This window comes from Dreissena polymorpha, chromosome 1 (genome assembly GCF_020536995.1).
Source record: "Dreissena polymorpha isolate Duluth1 chromosome 1, UMN_Dpol_1.0, whole genome shotgun sequence".
Classification (NCBI taxonomy): domain Eukaryota; kingdom Metazoa; phylum Mollusca; class Bivalvia; order Myida; family Dreissenidae; genus Dreissena; species Dreissena polymorpha.
Window position 1 is genome coordinate 49,132,040 of NC_068355.1, and position 27,610 is coordinate 49,159,649.

Here is a 27,610-nt window from a genome sequence, read left to right on the forward strand (position 1 = left end):
TCGCATTTTTTTGCCCAATCATCATGAAACTTGGTGAAAAGATTGGTTTTATATATATCTTAGATGAGTTTGCAAATGGTCCCGATCGGTAAAAATACATGGCCGCCAGGGGGTTTGGCAGTTTTCCTTATGTGACTATATAGAGAGAAACCTTGTGAACGAACACTATAGAAGTCACATATTTTTCCTAATCATCGTGAAACTTAGTCAATACATTGGTTTTATTGATTTCTTGGACAAGTTGGAAAATGGCTAAGATCGGTGAAACACACTTTTTAGCTCACCTGATTGCTCAGGTGAGGTTTGAGGATTGGTCTTTGTCCGCTGTCCGTCTGTCCACATTTGGTTTGTAAACACTCTAGCATTCACATTTCTCAAGCATTCTTTATCAAAGTTGGTGAAAGATCTGAGTCAAGTTTGATGATGAGCAAAATCACATAATGAATGCCATAATTATTGCCCTTAGATTGTCATAATTTTCATTATATTATACAAAATCCTTGTAAACACTTTAGAGGTCACAATTTTGTATCAGATTTTATTAATCTTGGTCATAATATTTATTTTTGTAAGCAAAGTTTGATGTTTGGTAAGGGGGGGTCAACTCAAAATATAGGTCACCAGAGGTGTGATTTTTCCGCTGATCCGCGGATTTCCGCGGATTGGGTTGTCCCAGGGTTCACTTCTGAGATTCGCGTAAATTTGTTTTGAAAATGTGGGGGAAAGGGGCTACCACCGATTACGCAGACGTATTTCATAAGCGGCCCGAAATATCCGCGGCCTGCGAAATCTCTCCGCATTATACACTGGTAGATTCTGACTAAGCATTTTTAGCTCACCTGAGCACAACTTGCTCATGGTGAGCTTTTGTGATCGCTTTTTGTCTGTCGTCTGTTGTCCGTTGTGCAGCGTCAACATTTGCCTTGTTAACTCTCTAGAGGCCACATTTATTGTCCAATCTTCATAAAACTTGGTCAGAAGATTCATCCCAATAATATCTTGGACGTGTTCAAAAATGATGCCCGTTGGTTGAAAAACATGGCCGCCAGGGGGCGGGGCATTTTTCCTTATATGACTAAAGTAAAACCTTGTTAACACTCTAGAGGCCACATTTATTGTCCAATCTTCATGAAACTTTAGCAATCGAATAAACAACTGACATCACCTAGTCTGATAGGAAAATGAAATGTGTTTGTCAACAAAAAAGACAACGTTTTAGATACAAGCAACAAATATTTTGTTAAGAAATGTGCTCAGTGAATTTGTGTCACGGAAACCAGTGTTTGCAAATTGGAATTTAGTCTACTCCCGAAGTAAAACAATTCAGAAGAGTATCGTTCGAACATGGAAATAGACAAACAGGCATGCCGACAAACATGATTTGATTTATATGTTAGTGGGTCTGTGTATAATCAGATTCATATGCAAATTCTGCTTTATTATGTTTGTCACGCTGTTCAGTTAACTGAAATAGCATTGAACTGAGGGAAGATGTGAAATGCAAGATATTGAAAGGTCAACAAATTAAATATATTAATTTAACTCAGTTTAATACATCATTCACACAAGGAGAACACTCAAGTGTGTTTGTTTATATTTAGTACATTAACTGTAATTCAATACATTGAAAAACTGCTGCTATTGATCACAATAAATACTGACTACTGTTTACTTTGCATCCTAAGTATGTTAAATGTGAAGTTTAAAAGGTTTTTATAAAGAAATATTGTTATGAAGTTGTTTATTTTATTGTCTGTTATATGGTTTGTCATTGCGCTATGCGCGCCATTCGCATAGTCAAAATCAGTCGACAGAATTTTCCTCCCCTCTGACTTTGCCTCAATCACACCCCTGGTCACCATTTTAAATCTTACAAAAACAAAAACACTCCATATGCCAGAGTTTTGGTTCATTAATGATGAAACTTGACCAGGATGTTTGTCTGGTCAATATCTACGTCAAGTTTGGTATTAGGTAAACATTGAATGAACCCACTCCTCTCAGGTGAGCGAACTAGGGCCATCTTGGCCCTCTTGTTTTATTTATTGGAGCTACCATGTAACAATAAAATGGATATGGTCAGAGTTGTTAATATAATAAAAATAAGGATTATAAATATTATAGCATCAAATTACATGTCTGATGTTTAAACATTTTTTTCTGTTTGTGTAAATATTACCTGACTGAGAAATGCACAAGAAAAATATGCTCCTGTTCCTGTATTGTTTTTAGCATAGGTGCAACGCACCTATGCTTAAGGTATATACGACATTTTGAAAACACACATCGAATGGTTGTCCATTTTGAAGCCTTACCTGATCAAAAATCAGACGAAATATCTTTTTAATTTAGTTTATGGTAATTCTTACTCTTTTTTTTTGAAACGTTTTTCTTACGTTTTCTTCCAAGAATATTGCTGACACCGTTTTTAGTGAATTTTTCTAAGACCGTTTTACGTGAAAAAACCTTCTAAGAAACTAAAACAAATTTCGTTCGTAAAACAATTCTGTTCTTGTTGATAGTGACCTCGCACCTAATTTCTATTTCCTTTGTTTACTGTTCTGTGAGAGGTCAAATGTTTTCTGATTTATGACATGGATTCTGACCTGCCTTTCTATGGATTTGATGAAGTAGAGTTTGAAAATAATAGAGATGTGTTAATTGAAGTTAAAATGACTTACTTTTAGCCAGAAATTAACGTTACGAGTAGAGCTAACGGTTTAAATGTGGCATCGGATTTAATGGATTCGCGCGAATTCTGGACGAGTGTTGTGTCTGTAAAATATTAAATGGAAATCTGTAAATGTATCAAGTCGGAAAAGAAAACGGATGGTTGCATAATGGTATGCGTGAAATAATGTAATTCTACGTATTTATTTTCATAGTTATGTCATTTTGTAACCATTCACATTCGTCACTATTTGGAATTCCCGTTTCTAAAAATAGAACATATTGGTAACAAGGGGGGCGACTCTTGATGTCAGCAATCGTTAAGGTTACAATATACTCAATAATCGAGTCATGAAGGCTGTACTCTCTAAACAAATCATCATATTTTCCTCGAAGGCATGTTATACACTTTATACTGTTGTTCTGGTTTTATCGTTTGGAGATATTGAGAAGGTAAGCATAGGTGTTCACTACTAAATCCCTGAAATAGGATAAAGTTGGAGATTAAAGTAAAAAATGGCACTGCAAAAGGTTACAATCCACTAGATTTTTTTTTTTATTTGAGTCGAATTCTTTTTTGGTTTGAACATGAAATATCTGTTTTATTGCTTAAATCGATTAAGCTAAGAATGCCCGTCAAGAAAAGGTATGGTTATGGGGGTCTCTATGTGCAAAATGTTGTATTTATTTTTGCTCGAAGTTGTCGCTTTTATATCGAAACATATAAGGAAACTATTTAGTATATTTTGACCTTAACATTTACTTCAGCAGCATCTTCCCTGTATCTTGCAACTATGCTTTCAGCGCCATCGGCGCTCTCGTTGGCAATGTAATTGATGCTCAGTTTTGTATGCTGTGTGCAGGAAAACTGCCATGGTTCCTTTATGTAAGCATTCAGGGGTCTGCTGAAGTCATCAAATGCATTCCTCAAGGAACACGAGCATTTATTTGAAGTTTAAGATGATGAATGCCAAAATTTATTTATAAACCATGCCTCATTATGTCACAAAAGTTGTAATATTTACTCTGTGATTGTTTAGAACTAGGATTCTGGTAACCTAGGTAACCCTTGTTGGGCTGTCTGGCAATGGCATCATTTAATGCTAACAATTGTGTCTAAGAATCATAGCATGAACCTTTTTGTTAACCTTTTTGTTGTACACAGAGGAACATTGTACAGTGTTTTTGGTAAAATATTTTGTCTGCCAGAATCTGACCGATGCTTGCTTGTTCCAGAGTGGTATACAAAACATGATACAGTAGACAATATTTTGCACAATGCTTGACAACTTTTTGCCAAAGTAAACAAATGACTGCATTGTGTAGCCCATGTGTAAATAAAGCATTTTAATTGGTTTTGAATTAATATGTATGAAATTGGTTGTTGGCATTTTAGGTCAAAACAAACCATATTGTATAATTCCTTCAGAGTTCCAGCCCCCTGTGCTTTTTTCAACGTCTATGATTCAATGTTTACAAATAACATGTACAGTGCGCTCTGCCATGTGAGTCAATCCACAAAGCTATTGATGCAAAATGCAAACAAACAAAGCCAGAAAATGCTTTTTCCTTGAAAGTTATTTGTGTTAAAAATGAGTCAATATTGGCCGTAGAGATTTATTCTTGTGTTGAGGAATGTGAAACAGTGCCACTATTGTTTTTTGAAAGGATAGATATCAACACATTTTTGAAAAGAAACAGATTCAGTATAATGAAGGGAACATTTAATTTAAAAAAATAAATATTTTGATACATTGCAATATTGGGAAAATATTCTCTTTGACAAATTGCAGAAGTTGCCAATGGCACTGTTTAGAGAGACCAAGAGTCATTGTCTAGAATATATTGCAATTTTTACTGAAAATGCATTTCCATTGGTGGCTATTAAAGGAGACCCCAATTTACCTTGACATGTACTGTGAGTGCTCTTCAGTAATTGACTGGTCTGCAGAGTCGATGAGCCAAAAATGCATGCTTGCTCAGTGTCATGGCAAAGTGTACCATTAACCAAATTTCCCACACAACAACTCTAGCAATAATTAATGATGGCTGCTGTGGCAAATGACAGTTTAAAATACATGTAGTTTGTAAAGTGGGATTGAAACTTGGCATTTATGAAACATTTAACTTCTTACAATAACTTTGAAGGTTTTTTAGAAACTGATTTTTTAAGAGACTGAAACTGAAACTTGGCATTTAAAAAACATTTCACATGATGCAATGAATGGACGTAAATGTTAAGGCATATTGATACATGCTAGTCCAAAGAAGTTTGACAACTAAACCTGAGCAAAATAAACACTGACAATTTATTACTATCTAACTGGCATAGATTTTTCAGCCCTAACATGCGTCCTTTTTTCTAAAGTTATAATTTTGTTTTATTAAAATTTGCTTGTTTAGGTTGCGATCCATCTGTGTAAATCAATTATTCAGTTGTTGTTTTTTTAAATCTGGGTTAGAAATGTTTCCTGAATCTTGTTTTGATAAACTTTTATATCTGGCATTTCTACAAGCACCAAAGATGACACACTTCGGTAAGAAGTTGAGTAAGATTAATTATACTGTGCCCAAATCAAAGGTATCAGAAACAGGTTTATCAGATATGTCATAAATCTTTCTGATAAAACTAAATACTGGGTGAAATCTTTAAACCAGTTCTGCAAGGAAAACATTAAAAAGTGACATCGTTTGCAAGCATATATAAAATTAAATAGTTAACATAATAAATGCCCTGATTGGGCATTGTTAAGGAATTTGAATTTACAGTCAATTGACTTCTCATGTAGGCGGGATTGATTGCTTTGATTTGCCTCATGGTCTATATAGTTTAATAATCAAAGCGCTGAAGGCACTGAAGTTGTTCGCTGTTGTCGTCCTTGATTAGCTTGTGTGCATTGCTCAGGCTTATCAGTGTGCACAGGCTAATCTTATTTGACATGCATTAAGCCCCATTTTCCATGAAAGCAGCCAATATGTACAGATTTCAATGATAAACACTAGACTGGCCAATGTCGTCTTGCAAGCTGGTAAATACACTCACTGCAGTAGTAGATGCAGATGCTCCTAAGCATTTGTGGTCTACAGTGCAGACAGGCAGCGGTAACCATTCCTAGCATAGTGAGTTACGGTTCTTAACGTAGCTAAGGCTTCTAAGCACATACTGATTTGCAAAACATGCTCTGTAAATTTAGTCCTGAGCTAATGCTCACAACTAAAAACAACTTAATAAAAACATGGTTTTGCTATGAAAAGCACATTTTCAGTAAATGTTTGAGATTTAAAAAAATCAATTGTTGCAATTTCAGAATGGTCACAGTATTGATTTGTTGCAATATAGAACCTATTTTGCCATCAAGTATGCAATGCTTTGTATGTGATTGCAGTCAGTTTTGATTACTCTCTGACTGATATTAGTTGTCTATTTAACCACTCCTACAACAGGTGGTTATGTGTGTTATGGAGATTACAACTATTAAAGCTAGCATAGTTTTGAATGTCTGCCAAAGTTCAGGCTATTTAGAAGCAATTGGGCTTATCAGTTAAATGCTTTCTGTCTGGCAAATATCTTGGTATTTTTTCAGGTATTTCAGAAATACTTGCTCATTCATTTATATGTGTAAGTTTAAAATTCTGATAATATGTATAATGCAGTGAAATGACATTTAGTTTGATTCAAATCGTCACCAGGATGATAATTCTACTGGATATGAATATCATGGGTGCTGTTGAAGTGCACAATAAAGAACAAACTTGTTCAATAATATAAATGAATGATTGTCCCTCTTGAATTTTGTGCAATAATAAAACAGTTCCAGGCAGCCATGATTGCTCTGGGGAATATACAATGTAGACGAATGTCTGTCTGAAATCTAGACATACCATTCATGCCATATATTGCTATTGATTTCCTTAAAATACAATGGGGCATCCAATATGGCAATCATCTTCCGTCTTATGTTTATTTTATGCTGGGTTCTTAAAGCAATCTATCATTATGCCAAGAAGGACAATATGTATATCTGTTTAAAGGTGATAAATCAACAGGGCCTGGTATAATAGTGTTCCCTTTCTGCCTTATTGCTTGGAAAATGTAAGAAACTGTGATACAAGTCATGGTCTATTTGTATGTGGTACACTTCTGTGAGCTCTTCCTACGACTAGCAAAAAATCAAATTGGGTCAAACAAATCAAGTATTTTTTCATCAAGTGAGTGACATCTAATCTTGGACATAATCCATCCCAGATTAAATCTCTATGTCTCTTTTTTTTAATTGAACATTTCTTTAATTAATATTTGTTTGAATTTTTAATCATGTGCTATGTGTAATATTTTAAAATTAAAAGAGTACCAAGACTGCAAAAGTTTCTCATATCTTAACAGGCTAGGTTCCTAATCAGAAACTTATGAAGCACAAAATTCCAGAGGGCAACTTGAAAATCAGGTGGAATGTTATCATTAAATCTGTAAAATACCACTGGCAATCTGTAAAAACATACTTGAGCAATAATGAGGAAGCACAAGCCTCTGCAACTGGCTTTTGTAATTGGGTGAACCAAAGAAGTGGGGGTCTGAATTAAGAAATATGTGGATACAGTACAAACATGTTACTGTAGTACAACCGCATCTTACTAAATTGGGATCATGCCACGTGCAGCCATGTCAGGGTCAGTTAATTCAGCCTGAACAGTTACCATTCAGGTCAGAAGCTTCCCTGTCCGCTATAAAGTCAAGCATTTACCATTCAGTTCAGAAGCTTCCCTGTCCGCTATTAAGTCAAGCAGTTGCCATTCAGGTCAGAAGCTTCCCTGTCCGCTATAAAGTCAAGCAGTTGCCATCCGGGTCAGAAGCTTCCCTGTCCGTTATAAAGTCAAGCAGTTGCCATTCAGGTCAGAAGCTTCCCTGTCCGCTATAAAGTCAAGCAGTTGCCATTCAGGTCAGAAGCTTCCCTGCTATAAAGTCAAGCAGTTGCCATTGAGATCAGAAGCTTCCCTGTCCGCTATAAAGTCAAGCAGTTGCCATTCAGGTCAGAAGCTTCCCTGTCTGCTATAAAGTCAAGCAGTTGCCATTCAGGTCAGAAGCTTCCCTGTCTGCTATAAAGTCAAGCAGTTCCCATTCAGATCAGAAGCTTCCCTGTCCGCTATAAAGTCAAGCAGTTGCCATTCGGGTCAGAAGCTTCCCTGTCCGCTATAAAGTCAAGCAGTTGCCATTCAGGTCAGAAGCTTCCCTGTCCGCTATAAAGTCAAGCAGTTGCCATTCAGGTCAGAAGCTTCCCTGTCCGCTATAAAGTCAAGCAGTTGCCATTCAGGTCAGAAGCTTCCCTGTCCGCTATAAAGGCAAGCAGTTGCCATTCAGGTCAGAAGCTTCCCTGTCTGTCTGCTAGAAAGTCAAGCAGTTGCCATTCAGGTCAGAAGCTTCCCTGTCCTCTTTAAAGTCAAGCAGTTGCCATTCAGGTCAGAAGCTTCCCTGTCTGTCTGCTAGAAAGTCAAGCAGTTGCCATTCAGGTCAGAAGCTTCCCTGTCCTCTTTAAAGTCAAGCAGTTGCCATTCAGGTCAGAAGCTTCCCTGTCTGCTATAAAGTCAAGCAGTTCCCATTCAGGTCAGAAGCTTCCCTGTCCGCTATAAAGTCAAGCAGTTGCCATTTGGGTCAGAAGCTTCCCTGTCCGCTATAAAGTCAAGCAGTTGCCATTCAGGTCAGAAGCTTCCCTGTCTGCTATAAAGTCAAGCAGTTGCCATTCAGGTCAGAAACTTCCCTGTCCTCGACAAAGTCAAGCAGTTGCCATTCGGGTCAGAAGCTTCCCTGTCCGCTATAAAGTCAAGCAGTTGCCATTCGGGTCAGAAGCTTCCCTGTCCGCTATAAAGTCAAGCAGTTGCCATTCAGGTCAAAAGCTTCCCTGTCCGCTATAAAGTCAAACAGTTGCCATTCAGATCAGAAGCTTCCCTGTCCGCTATAAAGTCAAGCAGTTGCCATTCAGGTCAGAAGCTTCCCTGTCCGCTATAAAGTCAAGCAGTTGCCATTCAGGTCAGAAGCTTCCCTGTCCGCTATAAAGTCAAGCACTTGACATTCGGGTCAGAAGCTTCCCTGTCTGCTATAAAGTCAAGCAGTTGCCATTCGGGTCAGAAGCTTCCCTGTCCGCTATAAAGTCAAGCAGTTGCCATTCAGGTCAGAAGCTTCCCTGTCCGCTATAAAGTCAAGCAGTTGCCATTCAGGTCAGAAGCTTCCCTGTCCTCTATAAAGTCAAGCAGTTGCCATTCAGGTCAGAAGCTTCCCTGTCCGCTATAAAGTCAAGCAGTTGCCATTCGGGTCAGAAGCTTCCCTGTCTGCTTTAAAGTCAAGCAGTTGCCATTCAGGTCAGAAGCTTCCCTGTCTGCTATAAAGTCAAGCAGTTGCCATTCAGGTCAGAAGCTTCCCTGTCTGCTATAAAGTTAAGCAGTTGCCATTAAGGTCAGAAGCTTCCCTGTCCGCTATAAAGTCAAGCAGTTGCCATTTAGGTCAGAAGCTTCCCTGTTCGCTATAAAGTCAAGCAGTTGCCATTCAGGTCAGAAGCTTCCCTGTCCGCTATAAAGTCAAGCAATTGCCATTTGGGTCAGAAGCTTCCCTGTCCGCTATAAAGTCAAGCAGTTGCCATTCAGGTCAGAAGCTTCCCTGTCCGCTATAAAGTCAAGCAGTTGCCATTCAGTTCAGAAGCTTCCCTGTCGGCTATAAAGTCAAGCAGTTGCCATTCGGGTCAGAAGCTTCCCTGTCCGCTATAAAGTCAAGCAGTTCCCATTCAGGTCAGAAGCTTCCCTGTCTGCTATAAAGTCAAGCAGTTGCCATTCGGGTCAGAAGCTTCCCTGTCTGCTATAAAGTCAAGCAGTTGCCATTCAGGTCAGAAGCTTCCCTGTCTGCTATAAAGTCAAGCAGTTGCCATTCAGGTCAGAAGCTTCCCTGTCCGCTATAAAGTCAAGCAGGATTTCATGGTTTCATTAGTACAGATGCGCAGGCTTGTCTGGAGTTATGCTGGCGGCATATTGCCTAAGACCCATTATGGCATGATGTGGGTCATAATATATTTGTGTATATTCTTTACATCTTTCTTCACAAACTTATGCTATATCCAAAAAATGAGAACATACAATTCACCTGCACTGAACAGTACTTACCGGGCACCTTGCACCTGAACCAAAGAAGATGCTTTGATATTAACGCCTGTCTGAGTTAGAGAACTAAGTTTGATGTTTGATGATTAATAAAGTGTACTCAGTACAACTTTCAAAATAAAACAGCTATGCTTCTATGTGTGCATGTCAGGAAGTCTCCAATATATTAATTTAGAGCCGAAACATTTATTGCCTTTATGTATTATTTATATGATTATTACTCCAAGAATAAAGTAAAGTGGAGATAAAGTTATGATTTCATTAGTTTTAATCAGGTGATAAAGATAATATAAGTTGGACTCGTGTTTTTTTAAACCTTTCATAAACACAAAACTACATAATTATATATTCATGTTACTGAATGTTTTTTTAAACCTTTCATAAACACAAAACTACATATATATTCATGTTACTGATTTTTAGCTCACCTGTCACAAAGTGACATTGTGAGCTTATGTGACCGTGTGATGTCCGGCGTCCGTATGTGTGTGCGTGCGTGTGTGCGTGCATCCCTCAAGACAGTAGAGGTCACAGTTTTCATACAATCTTAATGAAATTCGGTCAGAATGTTTATCTTGATGAAATCTGGGTTGGGATTGTATTTGGGTCTTCTGGGGTCAAAAACTAGGTCACTAGGTCAAATAATTGAAAAACCTTGTGGAGACTATAGAAGTCGCAGTTTTCATCCAATCTTTATGAAATTTGGTCTTTATCTTTATGAAATTTGGTCAGAATCTTTATCTTGATGAAATCCGGGCTGGGATTGTATTTGGGTCATCTGGGGTCAAAAACTAGGTCACTAGGTCAAAAACTAGGTCAAATAATAGAAAAACCTTGTATAGACAATAGAGGTCGCAGTTTTCATCCAATCTTTATGAAATTTGGTCAGAATGTTTATCTTGATGAAATCTGGGTTGGGATTGTATTTGGTTAGTCAGGTGAGCGATTTAGGGCCATCATGGCCCTCTTGTGTATGATTTCCTACATTTTTACCGCAATTTATTGGGAGCAGTGACCTCAAATTTGGTCCGATTGTTAATCTTGATGAAATCTGGGTTGGGATTGTATTTGGGTCATCTGAGGTAAAAAAGTAAGTCACTGTTTTCATCCAAACTTGAAATTTGGTCAGAATGTTTATCTTGATAAAAACTGGGTTGGGATTGTATTTGGGTCATCTGGGGTCAAAAACTAGGTCACCAGATCAAAAACTAGGTCACTAGGTCAAATAATAGAAAACCTTGTATAGACAATAGAGGTCCCAGTTTTCATCCAATCTTTATGAAATTTGGTCAGAATGTTTATCTTTAAGAAATCTGGGTTGGGATTGTATTTGGGTCACCTTGGGTCAAAAACTAGGTCACTAGGTCAAATAATAGAAAAAACCTTGTGTAGACAATAGAGGTCACAGTTTTCATCCAATCTTCATGAAATTTGGTCAGAATGTTTGTCTTGAAGAAATCTGGGTTGGGATTGTATTTGGGTCATCTTGGGTCAAAAACTAGGTCACTTGGTCAAATAATAGAAAAACCTTGTGTAGACATTAGAGGTCACAGTTTTCATCCAATCTTCATGAAATTTGGTCAGAATGTTTGTCTTGAAGAAATCTGGGTTGAACTTGTATTTGGGTCATCTGGGGTCAAAAACTAGGTCACTAGGTCAAATAATAGAAAAAACCTTGTGTAGGCAATAGAGGTCACAGTTTTCATCCAATCTTTATAAAATTTGATCAAAATGTTTATCTTGATGAAATCTGGGTTGGGATTGTATTAGGGTCACCTGGGGTCAAAAACTAGGTTAATAGGTCAAATAATAGAAAACCCTTGTGTAGACAATAGAGGTCACAGTTTTCATCCAATCTTTATGAAATTTGGTCAGAATGTTTTTCTTGATGAAATCTGGGTTGGGATTGTATTTGGTTAGTCAGGTAAGTGATTCAGGGCCATCATGGCCCTCTTGTGTATGATTTCCTACATTTTTACCGCAATTTATTGGGAGCAGTGACCTCAAACTGTCTGACTCATTCAGGTGAAAAGTCTTATCAGCAGATTAAGGTACACAATTACAAAATGGTTAGGTTGCCAATGAAATCCACCTTGCTTCATTACAAACTGTCCCTTCCACACATTTATCTTTTACTTGCACCAAACACTAAATCAAATATAGTGAAAAGAGGTAATAATGCAAGAACTGTTCAGCTGTCAAAGATAAGGGCTGATTAATGGCTGCAAGGTACCTGGGTTGAGTGAGTACATGCGGTGGGAAGCACGTCTTTCTTTTGTGTCTACCTGAGGGCCCTGCTTTTGACTGGCAGCTGATAGTTCTGATTATTTCTTAGCACTTTGTGGTACATTCTGTTTGTTTTATTTGGTAGGCTTAGTATATTTCTAAGTTCTGTGAAACTATTTATTTTCATCAGCACGAAATTTTGGCATTAAAAAAAGACTATTTCGTCAGCACTTAATTTTGCCGATTTGTGGTTTAAAAAACAAATATAAAATAAACATTGGTAATTTTTCCAATTTTTTGTAATACTTGTCCGTGTTAAATGGCAGATGTGATAAATCAGGGTGGGGAAAGGGGGGTTACTTTGAAGCCTATTGAAGGAGGTTTGCCCTTTTTATCACATGCCAATTAACTTTCTTTTGTAATCAGGTGATAGTACCTGTAACTGGCCTTACTATTGTATGGAATGGACTAAATCCTTATAATGATAAGCAGATTATTGGAATTGAATAACCGTAAGTGACAAATGCTGTAAGTATTTATGTGCTATCGATCTTTTGAATCATTGAATGCTTTGACAAGTTTAATGAGGCATGTTTCATTTAATTGTTATTATTTACAATATGCTTTTAAATATGGTATGCTAAATTGCGATTGAAAACGTAAAAGGCAAAGAGAAATTAAGTAAGTAATCCAGACATTTTAGTAAAATGCAAATATGGGGTAATTGTTAACAGAAATTCACTTACATTTTCACCAGTTTGTTAGAAAGTACCAAGGAAGCACATTTTTTTTGTGCATGATTGTTTATGATGCAATAAAATGTTGCTTTGTATTGTATTTCATTCAATCTTAATATAAATTCATTTGTTCCATTGGTTGTTATAAGAAAATCGTTTTTCCATATTACACTGTACACTTCTAAGAAATGGCGTATGATTGTGGTTATGAAATTCATCAACACATTTATGATCATAAATGACCAGATGCATATTAAAAAAGTGGTATGAATACAGTTATAGATAGGGAATGATTTATATGCATGTATTGGTCAATGACAACACAACATGGCAATAAATTAGCTCATAACTTACTACTCTACCTAAAGGAAATGTCACATGGCAGTTAAGTACTCAGTATAATGTACTCCCCTTTGTGTAATAACCGGATTTATCTTGATTGCGGAACATGCATGGATTACATAGGATATTAATGTCTTGCACCCCTACAGTTATTATACCCCCATTACCATTGGTAATGGGGACTATATAGGAGTCACTTTGTCGGTCCGTCGGTCTGTCGGTCTGTCCCGAAATTTCATCTGATCTTCACCAAACTTGGGGAGAAGTTGTATCGAGATGATGTCTAGGTCAAGTTTGAATATGTGTCATGCCAGGTCAAAAACTAGGTCACGGGGTCACTTAGTGTGTTTTAAACTGAAAGTTTGTCCACACCATAACTATGTCATTTATCGTAAGATTTTAAAATGACGTGGCACATTTGTTCACCATCATGGGACGGTGTGTTGTGTGAAAAAAGTATGTCAATATCTCAAAGGTCAAGGTCACACTTGGAGTTCAAAGGTCAAATGCTTGTCCGGGCCATAACTTTGTTATATATATTATGAGATTTTAAAATCAATTGGCACATTTGTTCACCATCATTAGACGGTGTGTTGCGCAAAAGAATTACGTCGATATCTCCAAGGTCAAGGTCACACTTTGAGTTCAACGATCATAAATGAGCTTGTCCGGGCCATAACTATGTCATTTAGTGTAAGATTTTAAAATCATTTGACACATTTGTTCACCATCATTGGACAGTGTGTTGCGCGAAAGAATTATGTCGATATCTCCAAGGTCAAGGTCACACTTTAAGTTCAAAGGTCAAAAATGGCCATAAATGAGCTTGTCCGGGCCATTACTATGTTGTTCATCGTGAGATTTTAAAATCATTTGGCACATTTGTTCACCATCATCGGACGTTGTGTCGCACGAAAGAATTTTGTCGATATCTCCAAGGTCAAGGTTACACTTTGAGTTCAAAGGTCAAAAATGGCCATAAATGAGCTTGTCCAGGCCATAACTATGTAGTTTATTGTGAGATTTTAAAATCATTTGGCTCTTTTGTTCACCATCATTAGACGGTGTGGCTCGCGAAAGAATTACGTCGATATCTCCAAGGTCAAGGTCACACTTTTAGTTCAAAGGTCAAAAATGGCAATAAATGATCTTGTCTGGGCCATAAGTATGTCATTCATTGTGAGATTTTAAAATGACTCTGTAAATTAATTTTGTTCACAGTCATTGGACGGCGTGTAATGTGAAAGAATTCAAGAGTTCATAGGTCATAATGGCTATAAATGATAATGGCATGATAATTCTTAAAAATCGCCATAAATTAGCTTATCTTGTTTTGTGAAGACAGCATGCAAAATAGTCTGTGTCAATGCGGCACGTGGGGGTATAGACGTCACGTCTGTGACAAAGCTCTAGTTCTGTCTTAATTTTGTGTAAACATTGGACATAATTATTCTTTAGGAACTTAAATTTGTCAATCAGTCTGCTGACGAAATATACAAAAATAAATATTTGGCGAATAATTATGGTTTCACATTATCTTTCTTACCAGGTACATTATTTTTCTGACTGAAAGATTGAATTTTCAGTGAATCGAATTTGAACCATTCATTTTGAGTTTGAACTTATATGTGTCTACTTTCCTGTATAATGTGTTCATATATTTGATGAGTTTATTAGCAAATATCCTTAAACTAACACCAGACAATAAGCTTACATGAATATAGTATTATGAATTTTCTCCTTTCACACATTGTGACTGTGAACTCACTAACGGTCACTTAGCACTCACTTACAGATAGTTATGAAGTAAAGTGTATACCACTTTGTTGAATGCTAGTAACAATTAGACAGACAATTGGAAAAATAATTTACAAACAATGGGAACAATTATAATTATTATACCCCCATTACCATTGGTAATAGGGGCTATATAGGAGTCACTTTGTCGGTCTGTCGGTCGGTCTTTCTGTCCCGAAAATTTCATCCGATCTTCACCAAACTTGGTCAGAAGTTGTATCTAGATGATGTCTAGGTCAAGTTTGAATATGGATCATGCCGGGTCAAAAACTAGGTCACGGGGTCACTTAGCACGTTTTAAACCAAAAGTTTGTCTGGACCATAACTGTGTCATTTATCGTTAGATTTTAAAATGACTTGGTACATTTGTTCACCATCATGGGACGGTGTGTCATGCAAAAGAAGTACGTTGATATCTCCAAGGTCAAGGTCACACTTGGAGTTGCCCATAAATGAGCTTGTCCGGGCCATATCTTTATCATTTATTGTGAGACATTTAAATCATTTGGCACATTTGTTCACCATCATTTGACGGTGTGTCATGCAAGACAATTACCTTGATATCTCCAAGGTCAATGTCACACTTTGAGTTCAAAGGTAAAAAATGGCCATAAATGAGTTTGTCTGGGCCATAACTATGTCGTTCATTGTGAGATTTTAAAATCATTTGGCACATTTGTTCACCATCATTGGACGGTGTGTCATGCGAAAGAATTACGTCAATATCTCCAAGGTCAAGGACAAACTTTGTGTTTAAAGGTAAAAAATGCCCATGAGCTTGCTCGGGCCATTACTATTTAGTTCATTGTGAGATTTTAAAAATCACACTTTGAGTTCAAAAGTAAAAATTGGCCATAAATGATTTTGTCTGGGCCATAGCTATGTCATTCATTGTGAGATTTTAAAATTACTCAGTACATTTGTTCACAATTATTGGACGGTGTGCCATGCAAAAGAATTATGCCGATATCTGCTACGTCAAGGTCACACTTTGAGTTCAAAGGTCAAAAATGGCCATAAATGATCTTGTCCGGGCCATAACTATGTCATTCATTGTGAGATTTTAAAATGACTCTGTACATTTGTTCTCAATCATTGGACGTTGTGTCATGCGAAAGAATTACGTCGATATCTCCAAGGTCAAGGTCACACTTGGAGTTCAAAAGTCATAAATGGCCATAAATGAGCTTGTCATAACTATGTCATTCATTGTGAGATTTTAAAATGACTTCTGTACATTAATTTTGTTCAAAGTCATTGGAAGGCGTGTCATGCGAAAGAATTAAAGAGTCCAAAGGTCAAAATGGCAATAAATGATAATGGCATTATAATTCTTAAAAATTTCCATAAATTAGCTTCTCTTGTTTTGTGAAGACAGCATGCAACATATTCTGTGTCAATGCAGCATGTGGGGGTATTATATATGTCACGTCAGTGACAAAGCTCTGGTCTTAAACTAAAAAAAACAACACTTGAAGAAATGTATTGCCCTCAGATATTAACAAAGTATGTTCTGATTTCCACTCAAGGTTGTTGGTACAAACAATAGGCATGTAATTCCTTGAAAACATGGAACAAAATGTTACTTGCTAGTTTGCAAATCCAGTTCAGATTGTATACTGCACATGTGGCATACTCATTATATGTTTATCATGGTGAAATTGATACTTTTTTTAAACATATCTCCATGGTCACAATGGTGCAGTTGATCATTGAAAATGTACAAGATGTTCAAATATAAATGAGCCAGGCTCAGGAAAAACGGGGCTTAATGTATGTGCGTATAGTGTTGATACAGATTAGAGCGTGCAGTTAGTACAGGCGCATCAGGGATGACACTTTCAGCCTATAAAGAATGTTTGTCAAGAAGAGATTTCCTTTAAACTAAAAATACCATAAAAGTGACACATGGACGACATTATGTACATGCATTAAAGCCACACACACCTTGAATTGAAAGTAAATTTAAGTATAAATAAGAAACATATTTTAGCTATGCCAATTAGAATATATATGGTGTTTACAAGGTAGAAATCCATCTTTTATGCGCTTTAAAACTTAAAAATAATCTTGTTTGTTGAAATAGACGTATACGTCTAGAAATCCTACTTTCGGTTTTAAAAGCGGTGCCGTTTGAAAAATAATAACTTACTTGCTAACTAGCCAAAAGATTTAATTTTATCTATGCCAATTAGAATTCATCTGGTGGTTACAAGGTAAAAATCCGTCTTTTTGCGCTTTAAAACTTAAAAATAATCGCGTTTGTCGAAAATGACGTATGCGTATTGTCGAAATTGACATATGCGTTTAGAAATCCTACTTTCAGTTTTAGAATTTTAAAAATAATTAATTACTTGCTAACTAGGCTATAGATGTAATGACAATTTTGCACACTTTCAAATTGAATCTATATGTATTGACTTACAGTCAAACCTGAATTCAGCGGTCAGTCAAGGGAAATGATCAAAGTGACCGTTGTCCACAGGTGACCGTTGAATTCGGATCACAATTTTAAGAAGGTTGGTCAGTTGGTAGTATTACTACGTCGTTACCCCACCCAGTCGTTTGCATACAGTGTAAAACAAATGCTCATTGCATTAACAAAGCATAATAACAGCATTAACTTACGCGTGTACATTGAATAATAGAGAATAATATCTTTTAGATTGATTTTATTTCATAATGTTAAATTAAACAATGACTTTATCAACGCTGGTATAATTGTTTTCTCATGCATCTCATTCATTCAGTAAATAAAGCTTGTCACGTTCCGTTGACGTCACGTCCTTAAAAGTCTAAAAAGCGGATTCGGTGTCATAAACCGATAGTACGGTGTAATTGTACCGTTCTAAATCAAAGAAATAGCGGTCATTTAATTTAGCGATAATTACTTTCAACAAGTTATAAACTCTGATACATTTTCTTTAGAAGATACACCCACAATTATCCCCGGGAAAAAAACCTTCTCAACACCTTATAATTTGTTTACTCGCAGCGGGCCGCTTTTATAATATCATAGACAATTACCGCTTTCAGACGCTTTAAATATTGCAAATCAGTCCATGTTTTGCCATTAAAGTTGATCACTAATCCTCTTATCGCCTTCTTATAAAAACACTCGCCAGCTTAATATTGTTTTTAACACTTAATCAGCGATACAGATCAATTGACTTTGTCAAGCGCTAATGCATTATGCATTGGTATTTTCACTTCATATACAATGTACACTTATATTTGTTAATTCAGCATCAACATACTAAAACACTATCCCGGAGATGGAAAAAAAGGCATTTGAATATCAACCGTCTTTACGTTAAACAACTGATCATGCATGTACGATGTGAACCTAAATTTAGTTTTAGTGCAGATTCGTTCATACGACACAAAGACACAATTTTGTTTTACGGATCATTTCGGCTTAGAGGAGTGGGTTAGTCATGTAAAGTAACCAATATAAAATATATTTTTAATAAACAACTGGTAGCAAAATGAGTTGCAGACAATTGGTCTTTTAATGCAATCAAAATGAAAATTCAATAATAAAGGTGAAACAATTTTACATACCGGTCATGGATGCACAAATTGTTTGTTTACTCGCAGCGGGCCGCTTTTATAATATCAAGGACAATTACCGCTATCAGACGCTTTTACCGCAAAATAGACGGACACATGATGTGCTGTGTTTTTAATTTTCGCGACTCGAGACGACTCGAGACGACTGACGCGTGACCGTTGATTTCAGGTCAAACATGAATTTCGGAGTGGAATGTAGTGGCCGTTGGCCGTTATGGACAGGTGGCCGTTGAATTCAAGTGTAATATAGAGTGTTTTCGTCGGGGGGATTCCAGACTGACCGTTGTCTGCAGGTGACCGGTAAATTCAGGTGGCCGTTAGGTCAGTTTCGACTGTATATGTATTTCATTTCAAGGTGGCTTTAAACCTTGTCCCCATTCATGGAGTGTTCTCAACACCAAGAATAGGATATTAGAAAACAAGCTATAGTGTAACTATAAGCCTTTCAATGTTATTCATGTAAAATGATTGTGTGTAAACTAACCTATCTCCCCTGCATTTTCAGGTTCATCAACCACACAGGTGAGATGACATTCTCATGCCGGGTGATCCACAGCCTGCCCCTGCTCATGTCTGCGGTCCAAGTGCTCTTCCAGGGACGTATGACTGCAGTCGCCCACCTAATTGGCTCAGACCAGATCCCTCTACCTACACAGGTTAGTTTGCCGGTCGGCTCTGACCAGATCCCCCTTACCTACACAGGTTAGTTTGACTGGTCGGCTCTGACCAGATCGCCCTTCCTACACAGGTTAGTTTGACTGGTCGGCTCAGATCAGAACCCTGTATCTACCCAGATAAGTTTAACCAGTCGGCTCTGACCAGATCCCCCTACCTACACAGGTTAGTTTGACTGGTCAGCTCTGACCAGATCGCCCTTCCTACACAGGTTAGTTTGACTGTTCGGATCTGACCAGATCCCCCTACCTACACAGGTTTGTTTGACTGGTTGGCTCTGACCAGATCCCTCTACCTACACAGGCTAGTTTAACCGGTCGGCTCAGACCAGATCCCCTACCTACACAGGTTAGTTTGACTGGTCAGCTCTGACCAGATCCCTCTACCTATACAGGTTATTTTGACTGGTCGGCTCAGACCAGATCTCCCTTCCTACACAGGTTAGTTTGACTGGTCAGCTCAAACCAGATCCCTCTACCTACACAGGTTAGTTTGACTGGTCGGCTCAGACCAGATCCCTCTACCTACACAGGTTAGTTTGACTGGTCAGCTCAGACCAGATCACCCTTCCTATACAGGTTAGTTTGACTGGTTGGCTCAGACCAGATTCCTCTACCTACACAGGTTAGTTTGACTGATCAGCTCAGACCAGATCCCCCTACCTTCACAGGTTAGTTTAACTGGTCGGCTCAGACCAGATCCCCCTACCTACACAGGTTAGTTTGACTGGTCTGCTTTTCAGTAAGAAGAACATCTTAAGGATATATTTATGATGCAAATATCCGTGCAATTAGTGAAGTCATTATTGACTTTAATACCTTATTTAATTAAATGCCGTGTGATTTCAGCTGTCAGATTCCAAGAAGATATTTTCGTTGAACCCTGGTGACGACCAGAGAGGGATAGTGATAAAGAACCAGACTGGGGACTGGGGTCTGATCAGGGGACAGTGGACTGGCTTCAGGAAACACCAGCCTGCTGTCGCTGGTATGTGTACCTTACTGTTAAAGAACTAATAAATCCAGATGAAGGGTGCTTGATATGTGTCTGTTAACTCAATGGTAGAAACATCTAGGGGTGTGATTTCTCCTCATTTCAGCTGATTTACTCCCTTTTAATGTCAAACTTATTTTACAAATGGTTCTTAACCTTGCTGGATCTATATGCAAATGAAGAGTTTAATTGCACCCTGTTAGGGGGTATGGCATATTCCTCCCCTGAGGTGGTTCTTAATTCACACCTCTGAATATCTGATACTGCTTGTTTTGGTACAAAAATAACGAAGCATATGTTAAATATGTTGTTACATATGTCTTTATTACCGTCATTTTAACAATTTGCTGTCAATTTGCGTATTGATCACTATTTCCAGCAACCAAAGGTAAGAAGGCAAAGAAGGAGGTGCCATGGTGCCCAGGTACCCTGTCTGTGTCCTTCTACAAGTGTTCCACAGGCGCCTGGCAGCACCTTACCCTGCCCTACCAGCAGGAGAACTACAGGTTCAACATTCAGGACGCAAGTGTCGACCTTCGCACTGGAACCATAGAGATCGACAGTGAGTCCAACGAGGTGGCAGAGAATCTGGCCACTGCGTTCTCCGTGGCCCTGCTTCATGTGCTGCTACAGCCCCGTTACCAGCCCCCTCCGCCCCCTGAGCCAGTACCTGTCACCGTGGAGGCACCGCCGCCATACACAGCCCCTAGCGTAGTGGAAGAGAAAGAAAAACCTGGAGAAGAGAAACAGGCTGAGGAGAAGGAAGAGGACAATGTGGAGAAAGAACAAGGTAACCTATAGTAACATAGGATTATGATTATGATTTATAAATAAACAATTTCATTTGTAGAGGCATTGGTTGTTAAACCAAAGTATCATTTGCTATGCATAAAATTCAGGATTGCAGCACATTAATATTATTTGTTTAGAAATTATTGATGATTAAAATGTGTTGAACAGGAGATGATCAGGATGTACAGGAGGGTGAAGGAGCTAAGGCTGATGCTGCAGAGGCCGCGGAAGAGAAGCCCCAAGTTGCTGAGGAGAAGGTCCAAGAGCCTTCCACCCCAAAAACCCCTGAAGAGCCCTGCCAGGTCAGAGCCACCGCCGACGCCAAGCAAGAAGGTCAAGGAGATTCCACCAATACCCACCTTTGACCTTGGGCTGGTCATTGCAGCAGGTATAATAGTTTGAGTAAGAGATCAAACATGAGGATTATGCCTTTGGCAACTAGTAAGGTTTTAGATATGAAACCCAGGCTTATTTTGCTTTATGCATAAAACAAAAATTATTGGCTCAGACTATTTTATGTTTATTTTGGCAAAAGGTGTAGGGATATAGAAATGGTATGAGTCAGTGTATGAAAGCTTTCATCTGTCACAATCTCATGTGCACAACTCCTCCTAAATTTTACATGTGATTTTCTTCAATCTTTCACTGGATTATGCCCAAGTGCTACTAAATATGTTGTCAAAGATTCCCATTTGAAATATTTTGAGCATATTTTAAGAATTGTGCCAATACTGACCTTTATTGATTGCCTTATGTTTGTAGAGGGTTGTCAGCGTGTGCCTTGTCAATACTCTTGGGGTTTTGCGATTTATTGCCCGATCTTCATTAAAATTAATTCACAAAATTAGTCCTAATAATATCTCAGTGAGTTTGAAACTGGGTCATGTTGGGTCTAAAACTCGTGTGAGTGATATCTCAGCCAAGTTTGAAAGGGTGTCAAAAACTTAGTGACTAAGTCAAATAAAAGGAAACAGCTTGTGAACACTTTAAAGGCAAAATGTATTGTCCAAACTTCATAAAGGCTTGGTCACAACACATGCCCCAATGGTATGTTAGATGAGTTTTAAACTGAGTCGTGTGGTGTCAGAAACTAGGTCATTAAGTAAAATTAAAGAAAGAGCTATTGAACACTATAGAAGTCAAGTGTTCCATGAGGCCCGGCAGTTTTATGTGGCTAAAGTAAAACCATTTTAGACTCAAGAAGTCACATTTTTTACATTTCATTGTGAGACTTGATCAGAACATTATACAATTTTATTTGTTCAGTTTCCCTAAATGGCTTTGATAAGTATCAATTAACAGTATACCCTCAGAAAAGACATCTAGAAATACCAATGCTATGAATTAATTATTTGCAGGTGACTGTTTCGATTTTGATTGCGGTTTGCAATTAATTCATAGTAGTTGTTTAATTATTCATTAAGGGTTGAGATAATTCTGCTTGCAGGTTTTTGTGTTGAGACTGCAACTAACGAGCACATCAAAAAACAATATGGGGAGAATGCCTGTGCTGGATGTGTAGCAGTCGGGATGGATGTTGGCATCGGACACATCGGGGAGGCTGTTGAAATTGAGGTATGAATCACACTATCCCCCTCACTAAATGTTTAATCTGGTTGAATGAAGAAACACCAAATAAATGTGATGAATGAAAAATTCTTCTTTGCTGTTAATTGTTTAACAAAATTCTGTATCCAAAGATATTTATATGATTCCTTGGTCCATATGTGAGTTTCTGCATGACTCAAATGTGTCTTTATTTACAAATTCACTTCAATAACATTATCATAAAATTATTATTATTTTTGCAATTAAATCTTTCTTCATCATTTGATTAAGTAATAAGGCTTCACATGTTTTAATAATTGTTGTGAATAGGCCTTTATAAAAGTGTTACTTAGTAAGTTAGGTAAACACCATGCTTTAAAAAAGCAACAATAATTGCAACAATTTGTGACTTGCCTTGAATCCAGGTAGCTGACATTGCTGATGCAGGGGAGGCTGTTGATGGGGAAGACATCAATGGGGATGGAAACGAGGCCCTAGAGACGGGCGGAGAGGTTGCCAATCAGGATGTTGCTATGGAGACAGGAGCTATGGATGGAATTGGTGGCGACGCAGGGGCTGCCGCATGTGGGGCTTTCTAAGGACTTTTGAGTTAGTTTGCCTTGCTGGATTAAAACAGAATGTCTCTTTTAAATTGCTCTGTTTTGGAATATTTCAATGCTTATTTTAATGCAATTAGTTGTATTCTGAAGTAGTTAAGATATAAGATTGTGTAAATATTACCGTTTTGTTCATTGATTTTTATATTTTGAGCAATTATTATCTGTAATTACATTAATTGATCAACTTTTTATTTATTTATTATGTATTGATATAAAATGTAACCATTTCATGTTTGCTGGTTATCAGAACAAATATTAGATCATAGCATTCATTGAACATCAAATGTTTAATTAATTAGCTTTCATTATTGCAGTTGACTATTTGGAAACTGTTGCACTCAAGTCCGCATTTAAGCTTGTATCATCTCCTAATACTCCAAATATTTACCTGCAAAGGCTTGATTTTTAGACAATATCAGCTTTTTGTATATTGAAATGCATACCAATATTTTTCATACAACAGTCATTGTACTGATTGTTTGTTGCTATTTATTAGTAATACAAGTACTTGAAACTGTAACTTTTGCTTAGTAAAATATTAATTTCATTGCCTATAGAATGATGATATTGATTGTACCTAATTTATTAGTTAAACGTTCTGATTTTCTGGTTGACAATAATTCAGCACATTATAAGCATAAGTTACATATTATATGATTTAAGTAATGCTGTTATGCTTTACTATGTGGAAGATTTCTCCATTAAAAAATTGCATCATTATATTTTCATCTTGGTTTTTCATATATTGATTGTGTACGATGTTAATATGAAAAGTAGTTGCACTGATGAGTCAAACGCTAGTCATAAGATGTGGACATATTTTTTCAATTTTATAATCTTAGTTTTAGTGATTTTGTGTGTTTTACATTTTTATACCTAATGGCTTTACATGTTTGTTTTTTATTTGCTAAATGCAAAATTTGTATAATAAGTGTTTTTATTTTTAAACTGTATACTTATTGTTTTTTAATAATTGTATTTTTGATTATTTTGACATACTCTCCTACAGTTGATTTTAAATCTCTAGTCTTAAAGATTGTGCCAGTCTTTTAGCATTTTTGTTTTGATCTCCTTCTACTTTTTATTTGTTAATTATTTTTATCTTGCTTTATCATGTTTTGAATTTTGTTTTATTACTATTTTAGTGTTTTATATATGTATGTTTTGAAATTTTTGACAGTTATGGATAGTTATTTATCATCTAGAATTACTTTTAAGTTCAAAGTTCTGTTATCAATAATTGTATGCATACAAGGCAATAATTTAGAACATGACTGCTGCTTACAATCTTCATTTTGTATTTTTAGCATATTTATACAATTTTTGCATTGAAATATATATTTATAATAAATAAAAATACATAAAAAGGTTATAAATTCCTTTTATTTAATTGTTCAAATGCAAATTATTGACAAATTATAAAATTAGCATTGACTTTCATGTTAATGTGATTATATTAATTGCTTTTCATCAAACTGTAAAGTTTGTTATATTTAAAAATTATTAATTCATTTAATATAATCTTTCATAAGATTTTCAGTAAAGTTAATTTACTTGTGCATGAAACTGTCTTACGTTATGAAATTTTTGCCTTTTTAAAAAGCTCTTTAAATTGTGTGTTTTTGAATTGCATTTTGTAAAGAATGGTGGATTATGTGCATTATCATACCGGTACACAGTGTGTACAGGTAGTACACAGTGTGTACAGGTAGTACACAGTGTGTACAGGTAGTACACAGTGTGTACAGGTAGTACACAGTGTGTACAGGTAGTACACAGTGTGTACAGGTAATTGAATAATTAATTTCTGATTGATGTACATGTACACAGGGTGTAAATGCCAGCAGTGACAGAACTATGTGAACAAGTGTGCAGTTGACATGGACCAATCTTGATGTTGTGTGCTACTTCCTGATATGTTTCACATGCAAACCATGACTGAATGTTTGGTTACTTGAATTTCTGATTATTGTTATGAGTGCTTAGTAGTTTTCATTCTGCTGTAAATGATGTCATATTAATAGTTTCATTTATAACAGATGTATATTTGGTCCTGCACAGCAATAGTAATATTGTGTCGCCTTGCATTAATTAGTTAGTGTTTTTTTTATTGTTAGCTATTTTAAAATAAGCCTTATCTCGAGCACATATGTTAATTAAAAAATGGACGAATGCAAAATTATAGATTTTGTTTAAATTTACAAACTTGATTGTGTATGTTCTGAATGCCTGTAACTAGGTTTTACCACATGGGCACTTAACAGTTATTTTTTCTTATTTTTCAAGGTAGATTCAATAGATATTTAGTATGAGAATTTCACTTAAACAGTTATATCACTATATACCAATTTATATTAGTATGCGTAAGTGATATTTGCTAATAATGCATTAATTCATGTAAAGATGTAAATTTTATTTTTAAATGTGTGTATTTCTTTCGCAGTTGCTGACCTGGCTGACCGTACTGATAGATGTTATAATGTCAATAAATGCTTAGTGTGGCTTATACGACTATATTGGAGTCCTGTTCTGAGAAAACTGGGCATAATGCATGTGCGAAAAGTGTCGTCCCAGATTAGCCTGTGCAGTCCGCACAGGCTAATCAGGGACAACACTTTCCACTTTAATGGTATTTTTAGTTTCAAGTCCCTCCTTAACGAAAATCAATTTTAGGCAGAAAGTGTCGTTCCTGATTGGCCTGTGCGGACTGCACAGGCTAATCTGGGACACTACGCACATGCATTTAGCCCAGTTTTCTCAGAATGTGGCTCATTGTATAATATATATACAAGTAAATCATTATTGCTTCTCGAGATCGTGTAAACTGGATTTCTATTGGAGACACTTTTTATGTTAGATATTGGCTGTACACTAGTGCATGGCATAGATTGACTTCAACCACATGGCATAGATTGACTTCAACCAAAACTAAAAGTGACTACATTCGTATCCATAGAAAAAAATGGTTGCATATAGTATACACTGGGCAAAAGTTATATATCATTAGGACTGAACAGTCATTTGATTCTACATTCAAAATGTTTAAGAAATTCCAGAATATGATAGAATAATCTCTCACCTTTACAATGTTTATTTTATGTTATATTACTGACTGTGACTTTATTTATTGGTGTTAAAGAGAGATAATGTTCAAACTCAAATTTCACTAGTAAAGCAGAGTCAAAATTTGCTTGTTTCATCAGTGTTTTTGTTCTTTAAACTTAAAAGCGCAGAAAATTAAGCATGCAATGCGAAAAATAAACAATGTTACGTATGGAAGGAAATAATAGATTGAAAGTCATTTGCTGGAGTTTTAATCACAAACTATGATCTGGTATGTCCGTCCACAGCATGTATCACTGGTAACACCAACATTAACCCATTTATGCCTAGTGGACTCTCCCATCCTTCTAAATTGGATCAATTTATTTCCAAAATTAGGAATGCCGAGTATATTTATTTCTATATTTAGAATATTTCTTACAGCAAATTCTTTAAGCAAACAGCGCAGACCCTAATGAGACACTGAATTATGCGGCGTCTCATCTGGGTCTACGCTGTTTGCAAAGGCCTTTTTTCTATAGATGCTAGGCATAAATCATTTAAATGGGTTAATATGCCAAATCAGGAAGTGTCCTACACGTAGGCACTATGTGCTCATGGCAGACATACCATCTATTATGGAAATAAGAAAAACTAAAATAAATGACAATTGTATTTTCCATTTATTATTGCATTCCATAATCTATCATTGTATATGGTTAACTTTGTTGAACAAAGGAATTGATAAATTAAGTAACATGTAATTTTTAGCACTTATATTTATAACTAAGTAAGTGGTGCATTATATTTAAAACTTTTGTTGAGTTTATGTTGATATGTATATTCTGAAAGTTGCAAAACATTTAAAATTAATTTTGTCATAGAAACAAAAAACATTTTTTGTTTACATTACAAAATTAATAGTTTTCAATTGAAAATAATTTTTTTAATCAATTTGCAAGTTATATACTAGTATTTCATTAAGTAGCAGTTTTGGTGGCAACTGGTTAATTTTTAAAATTTCTCAGAGTCACTCAATTGCTTTCATGTACAACTATTCAAGTCTTTCAGTGTAATGGATAAACATATATTCTATAATGCTGAAATGACTAATATTTTTCAATGCAGTGTTGACAGACAGCAAAAAGTGTCTTATGAAATCCATTAGTCCAAGTCTGTGTGCTTTGTAGTAGCCTATAGTCCTGCATTATGTAACCATTAGATGTGAGGCAACAGGATCTAAAGGATGTCATACAATTCTATTGAAATGAGTGCTCTGATAGTAATTTATTCAAGTACACAAAAACATACTGAATATTAAAGCATGAAACATTAGAAAATGCTAAATTGCATTCCACATTAATTACATTTTGTCGTTGGCTTTGACAGGCATCACAACAAAAATTAAATACGTTTTCATGACCAAGACAAGTTTAATACATAGTGTTGACATGT

General features: G+C 36.4%; 1 protein-coding gene across 6 annotated transcripts in view; it reads left to right on the top strand.

Moving 5' to 3' along the window:
• LOC127879592 (uncharacterized) overlaps positions 1–22,520 on the top strand; it is a 64,790-nt gene extending 42,270 nt beyond the window's left edge. For all 6 annotated transcript variants that reach the window (XM_052426555.1, XM_052426561.1, XM_052426568.1 and 3 more), the window contains exons 5-9: positions 18,991–19,141; positions 20,009–20,147; positions 20,533–20,943; positions 21,114–21,333; positions 22,393–22,520. In XM_052426555.1, coding sequence (XP_052282515.1) covers positions 18,991–19,141; positions 20,009–20,147; positions 20,533–20,943; positions 21,114–21,310 — 898 coding nt within the window. In that variant the 3' untranslated portion in view covers positions 21,311–21,333; positions 22,393–22,520. The remainder of the gene's footprint in view (positions 1–18,990; positions 19,142–20,008; positions 20,148–20,532; positions 20,944–21,113; positions 21,334–22,392) is intronic.
• The last annotated feature ends 5,090 nt before the right edge of the window (positions 22,521–27,610 follow it).